At 41.5% G+C, this 12,116-nt stretch overlaps 1 protein-coding gene across 1 annotated transcript in view; it reads right to left on the bottom strand.

Annotated features, from left to right (window-relative positions):
* Positions 1–10,332: 10,332 nt before the first annotated feature.
* The window catches only part of FBN1 (fibrillin 1), a 253,659-nt gene continuing 251,875 nt past the window's right edge, over positions 10,333–12,116 (bottom strand). The window contains exon 65 of the mRNA XM_024740283.1: positions 10,333–11,624. Within this exon, the coding sequence (XP_024596051.1) occupies positions 11,235–11,624 (390 nt within the window). The 3' untranslated portion in view covers positions 10,333–11,234. The remainder of the gene's footprint in view (positions 11,625–12,116) is intronic.

Genomic DNA, 12,116 nt, shown 5'->3' with positions numbered 1-12,116 from the left:
TGAGTTCAGTGTTCTTAAATTTATTGAGGCTTGCTTTGTGGCCCAGCACATGATCAATTGTGGAGAATGTTCCATGTGCACATAAGAAGAATGTGTATTCCGCTTTTGGCAAATGTTCTATAAATATCAATTAAGTCCATCTTGTCCAGTGTTTCATTTAAAGCCTGTGTTTCCTTATTGATTTTCTGTCTCAAGTCTCTCCGTTGAGGAAAGTGGGGGTGTTAAAAGCCTCCACTATTATCGCGTTACTGTCAATTTCTCCCCTTACGGCAGTTAACATCTGCCTTATGTGTCGAGGTGCTCCTTTCTTGTGTGCATATATATTTACAATTGTTACATATTTTTCTTGGATTGGTCCCTTAATCATTAAGTAGTGTCCTCCTTTGTCTTTGTCTCTTGTGACAGTCTGTATTTTGTCTGATATGATTGTTGCTACCCCAGCTTTCTGTTGATTTTACATTTGCATGGAATGCCTTTTCCCAACCCCTCACTTTCAGTCTTTATTTGTCCCCTAGAGCTGAAGAGGGCCTCTTGTACAGAGCATATCTATGGGTCTTGTTTTTGTATCCATTCAGCCAGTCTATGTCTTTTGGTTGGAGCATTTAATCCATTTACACTTAAGGTAATTATCAATATGTATGTTCTTATTGCCATCATGTTAATTGTTTTGGATTTGTTTTTGTATGTCTCTTTTCCTGCCTTCCTCTTTTGTTCTATTTTCTTGCGATTTGATGACTGTCTTTAAGTGTTGTTTTGATTCCTTTTTCTTTTTTGTGTGTGTATCTAGTGTAGAGTTTTGGTTTGCAGTTACCATGAGGTTTTCATACAGTAGTCTCTATATATACATGACTGTTTTAAGTTGCTGGTCTCTTAATTTCAAATGCAGTTCCAATATCCTGCATTTGTAGTCTCCTCACCATTATTGGTTTTGATATTGCATTTTGTATGTGGATGATTTCCAACCTTTGCTGTATGTTTGTGTTTACCAATGAGCTGTCCCATTCATAATTTTCTTGTTTCTAGTTGTGGCCTTTTCTTTTTCGCCAAGAGCAGTGTTCCTTTAGCATTTGCTGTAAATCTGGATTGGATATGCTGAATTCTCTTAGCTTTTGCTTGTCTGTAAAGCTTTTGATTTCTCTGTTGAATCTGAACAAGAGCCTTGCTGGGTGGAGTATTCTTGGTCATAGGTTTTTGCCTTTCATCACTTTAAATATATTGTGCCCCTCCCTTCTGGCCTGCAGCATTTCTGATGAAAAATCAGGTGATAACCTTATGGGGATTCACTTGTATGTTGTGTGTTGCTTTGCTTTGTTGCTTTTAATATCTTCCTTTTGTCTTTAATTTTTGTCAATTTGATTAATGTGTTTCAGTGTGTTCCTCCATGGGTTTACCATGTATGTGATTCTCTGTGCTTCCTGGACTTGAGTGAGTGTTTCCTTTCCCATGTTAGGGAATTTTCCAGCTATTATCTCTTCAAATATATTCTCAGGCCCTTTCTCTCTCTCTTCTCCTTCTGGGACCCCTATAATGCAAATGTCAGTGTTTTTAATGTTGTCCTAGAAGTCTCTGAGACTGTACTCATTTTTTTTCATTTTTTTCTTTATTCTGTTCTGCAGCAGTGTTTTCCACCAAGTTGTCTTCCAGCTCACTTATTCGTTCTTGTGCCTCAGTTATTCTGCTATGGACTCCTTCTAGTATATTTTTCATTTCAGTTATTGTATTGTTTACTTGCTTGTAGCTCTTTATTAAACATTTCTTTTATCCTTCTGTTCTGTGCCTTCATTCTTTTTTTGAGATCTTGGATCATCTTTTACCATCATTACTTTAAATTATTTTTCAGGTAGATAGTCTGTCTTCACCTCCCTTAGTTGTTCTTCTGGGGTTTTATCTTTTTCCTTTGCCTGGAACATATTTCTCTGCCATCTCATTTTGTCTAACTTTCTGTGTTTGTGGTCTCGATTCCTCAGGCTGCAGGTTTGTATTTCCTCTTGGTTTTGGTGTCTTCCCCTTGGTGGTTGAAGTTGGTCCAGGTGTTTGTGCAGGCTTCCTGGTGTGAGGGTCTGGTGCCTTGCCCACTGATGGGTGGAGCTGGGTCTTGTCCCTGTGGTGGACAGGGTCATCTCAAGTGGTGTATTTAACAGGCGGCTGTTGGCTCTGGAGGACTTTAGGCAGCTTGTCTGCTTATAGGTGGGGCTGTGTTCCCACCCTGTTGGTAGTTGGGCCTGAGGCATCCCAGCATCAGAGCCTGCAGGCTTTTGGGTGGGGCTAGGTCTTGTTGCCAAAATGGCAACCTCCAGGAAAGCTCATGCAGATGAGTATTTCGTGGAATGTCTGCTGCCAGTGTCTTTGCCCCCACAGTGAGCCACAGCTGATCCACTGACTCCCTAGGAGGCTCTCTGAGACCCACAGTTATGTCTGGCTCAGGCTCCTATGGAGTCACTGCTTTGCTGTGGGTCCCAGTGCACATGAAAACTTGTGTGTGCTCTCCAAGAGTGGAGTCTCTGTTTCTCCCAGTCCTGTGGAGGTCCTGCACTCAAGACCCACTGGCCTTCAAAGCCAAATGCTCGGGGGTTCCTCCTCCTGATGCCAGACCCCCTGGCTGGGGAGCCTGATGTAGGGCTCAGAATTCTCTCTCCTGTGGGAGAACCTCTGTGATAAATTATTTTCAAGTAATTTATGCCCACCTGATGGGTATGGGATTTAATTATATCTTGAAAGCCCCCCTCCTGCTGTCTCACTGTGGCTTCTTTGTTTTCGGGTGTAGATTATCGTTTTTGGTAGCTCTGAGTCTCTTTGTTGATAGTTATTCAGCAGTTAGTTGTGATTTTTGGTGTTTTTGTGAGAGGAGGTGAGCTCAAGTCCTTCTACTCCGCCATCTTGTGTCCCACACCTGGCATCCACATTTTTTTATTAATTAATTTATTTAACATCTTTATTGGAGTATAGTTGCTTTAAAATGGTGTGTTAGTTTATGCTTTATAACAAAGTGAGTCAGCTGTACATATACATATATCCCCATATCTCCTCCCTCTTGCATCTCGCTCCCACCCTCCCTATCCCACCCCTCTAGGTGGTCACAAAGCACTGAGCTGATCTCCCTGTTCTATGTGGCTGCTTCCTCCTATCTATCTCTTTTACATTTGGTAGTGTATATATGTCCATGCCGCTCTCTCTCACATCGTCCTAGCTTACCCTTTCCCCTCCCCATGTCCTCACGTCCATTCTCTATGTCTGTGTCTTTATTCCTGTCCTCCCCCTAGTAACTTCAGAATCATTTTTTTTTAGAGTCCATATATATGTGTTAGCATATGGTGTTTTTCTCTTTCTGACTTACTTCACTCTGTATGACAGTCTTTAGGTCCATCCAGTTCACTACAAAGAACTCAATTTTGTTTCTTTTTTTTGGGTGAGTAATATTCCATTTTATATATGTGGCATCCACATTTTAAATTTCTATTATAAATTTTTAGTTTTTGGTTACCATGAAGGTTTAATATATTTAGAAATATTTATATGTGATTTAAGTTGCTTTTCATACTTCCAAATACATTTTAGCAATCCTGCATTTGTACACTCCTCCCCTCTCTATAACTGTTTTCGACAACATATTTTGCAGCTAATTGTTTTCTGTATCCCTTAACTGCTGATTGTGGATATAGATGATTTTACTACTCTTTTCTCCTTCCTACTAGCTATGTATGTGGATGATTTTCTCCCTTTACTGTATGTTTGCCTTTATTGATGAGCTTTTTCATTTTGTAATTTTCATCTTCCTAGTTGTTGACTTTTTTTATGTAGAGAAGTTCCTGTAATGTTTCTTGCAAAGCTGTTTTGGTGGTGCTGAACTCTTATCTTTTGCTTGTCTGTAAATCTTTTGATCTCTTCATCAAATTTAAGCAAGAGCCTTGCTGAGTATTCATTGTTGTAGGTTTTTCCCTTTCACCATTTTTAATACATCATGCCACTCCCTTCCGGCCTGCAGTTTCTCCTGAAAAGTCATCTGATAGCCTTTTGGGAATTCCCTTGTATATAACTTATTTCTTTTCCCTTGCTGCTTTTAATATTCTCTCTATATTTAATTTTTGCCCTTTTAATTGTCATGTGTCTCGGTGTGTTCCTTTTTGTGTTAACCTGTATGGGACTCTGTGTGCTTCCTGAATTTGGATATCTGTTCCCTTTCCCAGGTTAAGGAAGTGTTCAGCTACTGTCTTCAAACATGTTCTCAACACCTTTCTTTTTCTCTTCTCCTGGGACTTCTAAAATGCAAACATTAGTGTGCTTATGTTGTCCCAGAGGTCTCTTAAATGGTCCTCATTTCTTTTCATTTTCTCCTGTTCAGCGTCAGTGATTTCCACTTGTGACCCATTCCTTTGTATCATTTCAGCTTGTTGACCCATTCCTTGGTATCATTTAGTGTATTTTTCATTTCAATTATTGTATCCTTTATATGGTGGTTCTTTATATTTTCTAACTCTCTTAAAAACTTCTAACTTCTTGCTCTGTGCATTCCTTCTTCTGAGTTTTTTTTTTTTTTTTTTTTTTTTTTTTTTTTGCGGTACGCGGGCCTCTCACTGCTGTGGCCTCTCCTGCTGCGGAGCACAGGCTCCGGACGCGCAGGCTCTGTGGCCACGGCTCATGGGCCCAGCCGCTCTGCGGCATGTGGGATCTTCCTGTACCGGGGCATGAACCCGTGTCCCCTGCATCGGCAGGCGGACTCTCAACCACTGCGCCACCAGGGAAGCCCCTCCTGAGTTCTTTGAACTCTTTATCGGGTAGATTGCCTCTCTCCATTTCACTTAGTTCTTCTGGGGTTTTCTCTTGTTCATTCGTCTGGAATATGTTCCTCTGTTGCCTCATTTTGCATAAGTTGCTGTTTCTATTTTTGTGTCTGGTAGGTTGGTTAGGTTTCCCAAGCTTGAAGAAGTGGCCTTTTGTTGGAGAGGTCATGTGTCTCAGCAGCACACTCCCCTCTTGTTACCGGGCTGTATGCTTTAGAGGCTCCCCTATGAGGACTGTGTGGGTCCTTCTGTTGTGGTAGACTGACTCTGTGGGCAATCTGGTAGGCTTGGTTGGACCCTGGTCCGGTTGGTTGCCAGGCCCTACCTTCTGTAGAGGCTGCTGGCCGCTGGTTGGTGGGAGTGGGCCATGAGGTGGCTGACTGCAGAACCCCAGGGGGCCCCAGGCCTTATGTTGGCTCACTGGTGGGTGGAGTCACGGTCCAGAAGACTCGGGCTATTGCCTTCCCACTGGTGGGTGAAGCCAGGTCCTGGAGTTAGGATCAGCCTACTGGTGGGTAGAGCCAGTTCCTGGAGTCTGGTTGTAAGACTCAGAGGTCGCAGAGCTGGTGTTGGATCTCTGGTGGTGGGAGGTAGTTCCTGACTCGGTTGGGTATGGGGCCCAGGGTGTCTCAAAGCTTGTGTGAGCCTGCTAGTGTGTAGGGCTGGGTCCAGCTGGTCACAAGGCAGGGTGTGGCCTGCTGATGGGCTATGGGATGGTGGTTTTCATGAGTCTAGTGCCTGCCCTTTGGTGGATGAGGCTGGTCCAGAGGCTAGAGCAGGCTCTGTGGTGGGCAGGGCTAGGCCCCAGGGCATTCTGGGGCTGGTACCTGCCGACTGGTGGGTAGAACTGGGTCCTGGGCCCTCTGGTGGGCAGGGCCACATCCTGAAGTGGCTATGGGCTCAGGGGGGTCTTAGGGCAGCATGTCTGCTGATGAGTGGGGCTGTGTCCCTACCCAGTTAGTTCCTTGGCTTGAGGCATCTCAGCACTGGCTCCTACAGGCTGTTGGGTGGGACCAGGTCTTAGCACTAATGAGCTAGAGGGAGGGACTCCCCAATGGCACTGGAAGTAGCAGTGTCTACATGGTAGAAGGAGCTCCCCAAAATGGCTCCTGCCAGTGTCCATATTTCCGGGGTGAACTGTAGTTACCTCCTGCCTCTCCTGGAGACTCTCCAAAATCAGCAGGTATGTCTGACCCAGGCTCCTCTCAAATTACTGCTTCTTCCCTGGGTCCTAGAGCATGTGAGATTTTGTGTACACCCCTTAACAGTGAAATCTGTATTTCTCTCAGCCCTCTGTGACTCCCAGAAGAAAGCCCTGCTGGCCTTCAAAGCTATATGTGCTCTGTGGGCTTGTCTTCCTGGTTCAGGACCCCTGGACTGGGGAGCCTGACAAGGGGCTTGAACCTCTCCTTTGGGGGAACCTCTGCCATGTAATTCTCCAGTTTGTGGGTCTCCCACCCAGGGGCATGGGACTTGACTGTATTGTGAATTGGCCCCTCCTACCTGTCTCTTCTTTATGTCTTTTTTTTGTAGACCTTTTTTGGCAGGTTCTGGTCTTTTTCATCAATGGTTGTTCTGGAGATTGTTGTGATTTTGGTGTTTCAGTGAGAGGAGGTGAGCTCAGGGTCTTTCTACTTGGCCATCTTGGCCAATCTCCTGAACACAGTTTTCTGACCCCAGATTGCCTACAGTGTCAGGACTCTGGATACGGTGCTCCCGAGGACCTCAGGACTGAACTGAACTCTCAGCAAACTTTCTTGATATGTTAAGGAAAGGTCAGAACTCTGTGAATTAAGAATCGCAGACCCTGAGGGAAAGAAACCTTGAGATGGAGAGCCCTTAGGAATGGTGTCCCAGCTTCCATGCCCTCTCCTGGTGGGTGAGAGGCCTGTGAGAGTGGGTGTGGATGAGTGGGCATGATCAAGAGCAGTTTTCTCCTAGGGAGCTGGTTCTACAGTAGACTGACCCCTGGGCTCAATGCTTGTGGTGAATGACCCACAAGAGAGCCTGCTGTGGTCAGTTTACAAGTGTGTAGGAAGCAGTAGGCCTCAGAGGAACTTGCAACCTTCCTGAGACACAGGATCACTGGAGTTGGATCACAGAACTGCTGTAGACAGGTGCAGTGAACACACTGAAGGGGGATAATCTTGGTGCAGCTGGAGGCAGAAAGACTGAATAGCATATCATGTTGATTTCATGTAGCTACAAAGATACATGGACACAAACCCAATCCAGCCTGTCATGCTTTTGAAATTCTGATATATCAGGGTCCTGTTAATCTTTCCTGATAGGTCTGGTCATAGCAGAGCTGTTGGGGAAACCCAGAACAGAGCTTGCCATGCAGATACAACTATACAGGACTGTGACCTTTTTATGTAAATGGCTGGTGGGGTTGATGGGATGTGTGTTTATCATCGGGATTTTTTCACGTCTCCATTTCCAGGAAAAGAAAAAGCTAAATCATTCAGGTTTGATTTAATTCTCCACCAGAGAGAATTTTACATTAAAAAGGGAACAGACCTCTTCTGATTTCTCCAAGTCTCAGTACAGCTGCAAAAAACACATCATGTGGGGTATGAAAGTTACCCAGAAACTGCTGAATGGAGCAGCTGCTTTCTGCTAACCATCTCTACCACAGTGTTGCTTAACTTTGAACTCGAGCTAAGGATTCTAGAAATATACTGAATGTGATGCCTTATGGCTGACACTACGACCAACCCTTGAGGGGCAAAAGGGAACTAGAGAGGGTAATGCTGCATTGATTTATGAAATGGGAGTAGCTGCAAAGACCAAAAATGACAGTGAATATTTGTGTGGAATGGATAGAGAGCAGAGAGTTGAGCTAGTGGGAAATCACAGCCACTTACCTGCTATGACTTCGTTCAGTTAAAAAGAAGGCACCTTCCACTGTCCAATAATAAAAATGAAACTGACCTCTATTTGTAGAGGTCGTAATTCCAGCTTACATCAAGGATGCAAAACAGCCTATGTCCTGAAAAGAGGTTATGACGTTGCCAGAAAAACATTTTGGATTCATTAGCAGTTAGTTGAAATAACAGATTTGGTGACATTGCCAGGTCCTGCCAAATGTATGTCAGGTGTCAAATGTACAAGACCCTTATGTTTATAAAGACATTTGTGAGAATGTTAGAACCTTTCATTGAGACCCAATCTTGTAAGTGAACCCAGTCTTGGATACACATGGGAATTTGCAAAATCAAATTCAGAGACACCTTGTTTCTCTCTAACCCTAAACTCGTAATACTGAGAATCCTTTTCTAACAGTACATAATGTTAGGTTCATACTGGGTATCAAAATGCTTAAAAAAGTAAATTGGTTTGCCTTTTTTTTTTTTTTTTGACAAAGCATTTAAAGTTGGTAAGGGGGAAATAATTTTGTCTTCAGCAATGTATGTGAAAACTAATCTTTCTCCCGGTAATCTGCTAGCATTAAAAACAATGTCTTTAAACCATTTAATAATTATGTTTGTAACCTATCTCTAGGAACTACAGTTAAAGTCAGAATATAGTACATTCTGTGGACAATGCTGACTTTAAAAAAAAAAAAACTAACAATTTACAGGTATATAATTTTTAAGTATGCTAATATAATATCAACCTAATTGTCCTTTATTTTGGCTTATCTAATTTACAAACATGATTTCTGAAGTTGAACAGTATTTGTAATGGCAATGTCCAAAGCAATTTTGGCTGAGTGAAGTGCTATTTGTTGAACAAAAATGTCGTTGTTTGTGCAAGTTTAAACATTTCATAAGGCCAGCTGAGTTCATTTCAACCCTACTTACAAAATAATTATTGGCAAGTGAAATGGGCTTGAGGGGTAGAGACAAGACTTTTCAAGCTTCTGAGATTTATAAAACCAAATTCTTCAACCATTGAAAGTAAAATCAAAAGGTCACAGACAATTGAAATGTACAGGTTTAAATCTCAGAATTAAAAAAAATTCCGGCAAGAGGAATATTTACAATGGAACAGTGAGGAAAATGTTTTGTTACAGTCAGAAACACGGAAAATATGCTGTTGAGAATTGTTGGCTCTTAAATAAATAAAATCCACACTGAGACTATTAAAAGTATCAAAGTGATCTACTCTGTGCCAACTCTATTTTGTTCTGTTGTTATAAAGAAAATCCATTATTGAATATAATGCAGTTCAGGTTAAATTATCAAAGACATTTTCCATTTGCAAGCTGTTGTTTACCATATGCTATATATGCTTCTCTAACAATTTTAGTACACCTCCATCAGAGAACCACAGGCGCAGAGATAAAAGGAAATTTTGAGTCATTTTAACTTCCTAACCAAGGTACAAATCCCTTCCAAACTAGTCATTTGACTCGCTCATAACTGATGCTCAATAGAGATGAAAATTTTTTGGACGGCAAAATAATAGATTAAAAAAAAAATACTTTGAGATGTTCATGGCCTGTTACTGGAAGAAAGCATCCTTATCCACTGGCTGCCTAGACTGAAACACTCTAGTGACAAGGGAGCTCACCACATTGCAAGGAAACACATTCTCTCAATGGGTAGCTTGACAATTAGGAAGGTTAAGTGCTAAACTGAGCTTTACACCAACTGACCCTGGTTTTGTCTTCTAGAATATACCTACTCCATCTTCATTAGCCTAGTTTTCTGAAGATTTTTTTTCTGTACGTGGGCCTCTCACCATTGTGGCCTCTCCCGTTGCGGAGCACAGGCTCCGGACACGCAGGCTCAGCGGCCATGGCTCACGGGCCCAGCCGCTCTGAGGCATGTGGGATCTTCCCGGACCGGGGCACGAACCCGTGTCCCCTGCATTGGCAGGTGGACTCTCAACCACTGCGCCACCAGGGAAGCCCTCTGAAGATTTTTGAGAGGACTCTTCTGTGTACTGTATGGTTTCTTCTCCATGCGGCAACCTCATTTCACTTTTATTTTCACTAGGCTTAAATGCCCTAAGGGCTTTTAAAAATTCATTATCAATTGAACAAGCTTAACTGTTAAATATTCAATATTGCTCTTAAAATAAAACAGCATTTTCAAATTATGACATTCAGAAAACAAGAGTTATAGCATTCAATTGGATTCAATTGGGATTATCCCTTTGTAATTAGGCTAGCACTGACTAACAGCAGATGTTTAGGGGAGAAAAAAAGGATGGAACGCCTAAGCTTGCCAGCGCTGTGTATATTTGAGGGGAGGGGGCATGATAAATTTTTATAATGGAACGCATGTGCTCTAAGACAATGAGCTTGATGTTTTTAAGTACTGAAATCTAGTAGTTTAAAAGTCATAGGATTAATTAGGTCACGTTTTAGAAATAATGCTACAGTCTTAAATATCTTGTTGGTGAGAAATAACTCCGCTGTCTTGAATGAATAAAACAAAGGACTCACTCAAATATGTTAAATTTTCTTCTAGTGGTTATATATTTGGCACCTTTAGATGCTGTAACTAACAGATCCAGGATAGTTTAATTTCAGGAGACTTTATTTAGTCTCCAGAATGGCCCCTCCAATCCCACATCCATGCAAGAACACAAAGCCAAGGGGTACACTAAAAAAGAGACTGTTTTATTGTGTCACTTATGACATGGACCCCTTTTTGACAGGAATGGCCGAGGGTAATCTTGGCATATTGCACAGGTGTGATGAAGGATGCACTGGTGATCCTCTGGCTGCTGAGGCTGTTTCCTGGTCCTCCCAGACCTCCATGCATGTGTGGGCCAGTCACAGAAATTTCATTACCACTTGGTGTATACATTTAACAAGTCTTTGGTCTTAATAAGCACCATTACAAACCCTCACATTAAGGGCATTATTATTCTAGTTTATAAATGTTTCAATGATAAAAAATAGCACGATTACAGTATACACACACTTAATTTACATGTAATGTATTATACTCATAACTGAGATAAGCTACTGAACTAACTTTGGTTGATTGAAATTAATGAAGTATTTGAACTGAATACTTGTAATTTGGTTTCTAAGTTGTGTAAATATTACAGTGCATTTATAAATCTAGTTTGAGAATTTACTAGCACCAAATAGATATTATAAATGGCCAACCTAATACTTGTATTTGGAGAAGCAAAGTTTTACCATTTGAAAAAATAGAACAGTCCATAAATTGAAAGCACATTCCTGTACGTCTGCTAGAAGGATGGCACGTCAGCATGAATGGCCAACCCCCAGTGGAAATACATGTCCCAGTTTTCAAAAATAAACACATATGACAAGGTAGCTTAGCTACATACATGAGAAGCCTGAGGAAGTGGTTGTTTTGAACTAGGGTAGTCACCTGTACCTTGCTTTTGTAATACAAGAATAGTGCTTATTTATAGCAATTTACGTGGTGAAAGACTGTACCTATAATATGAAGATTCTGACTGGGGGAAAAATTCAGTTCTACCTATCTATGTTTTTTAATTATTTGGTCTCTGGATGGTGAATTAATGAAGCAAAATCTGAATTTTCATCTTCAGATTATCACCCAGTTCACCACTGAGGTAGTCTTTGTCATATTTATCTTCTAGCTGATTAAGTTCTTTCTTTTTATAAAGTGGACTACTACTGATTTGTAATGAATAGGTTCCAACCACTGGCTTCTTCTTTGTGAAGTGGAGGTAGCTGATCCCTTCCTTTTGGTTGATTTTAAAGAAGCCGTTTTCATTTCCAGATTCAATCAAGTATCTGTTGTGATTCGTCAGAGTCGTAAGGGCTGGAAGGAGTTCTAGGATTCGGACCTTGTTATTGATGTGGGAAATATTGAAAGCAAACACGGCTGTCTTCTCAACATCCCAGCTTGCAAGACTCACATTGGCTTCTATCTCAGGCTGATCCTGGAAAGACATATGGCAATGTGTTAAATAAAAGGTAAATATGCCACTTACTAAAGAAAAAGTGACTCAAATCTCACACTAACACAACTTTCTCCTCATGATGTATATACTGTATTGAAAGTGAGTATTCATAAAATACTGCTTAAACCACAAATGTTAAATTGGCACATTTTTATAATATTAAAAAATAAACATGTCAAGGAGAAAGTTGAAATCACTTGTATTTGGCGGTCTTCTATTGCAGTGGGTCTCAAAGTATGGTCCCCTACCGACAGCATCAGTATCACCTGGGCATCTGTTAGAAATGCAAGCTCTTGGTGTCACCTGAGACCTAGTGAATCAGAAACCCTTCGGATGTTTTCCAGAAATCCCTTTTTTTCTTTTCTTTTTTTTTTTTGGGGGGCTGGATGAGAACATTTAAGTTCTACTCTCTTAGCAAATTTCAATTATACAATACAGTGTTATCAACTGTAGTCACCATGTTATATATTA

Source organism: Neophocaena asiaeorientalis, unplaced genomic scaffold (assembly GCF_003031525.2).
Source record: "Neophocaena asiaeorientalis asiaeorientalis breed wild unplaced genomic scaffold, Neophocaena_asiaeorientalis_V1.1 scaffold122, whole genome shotgun sequence".
In the NCBI taxonomy this organism is placed as follows: Eukaryota; Metazoa; Chordata; class Mammalia; order Artiodactyla; family Phocoenidae; genus Neophocaena; species Neophocaena asiaeorientalis.
The sequence above is the reverse complement of the archived record's forward strand: the minus strand, read 5'-3'. Positions and strand labels throughout refer to the sequence as shown.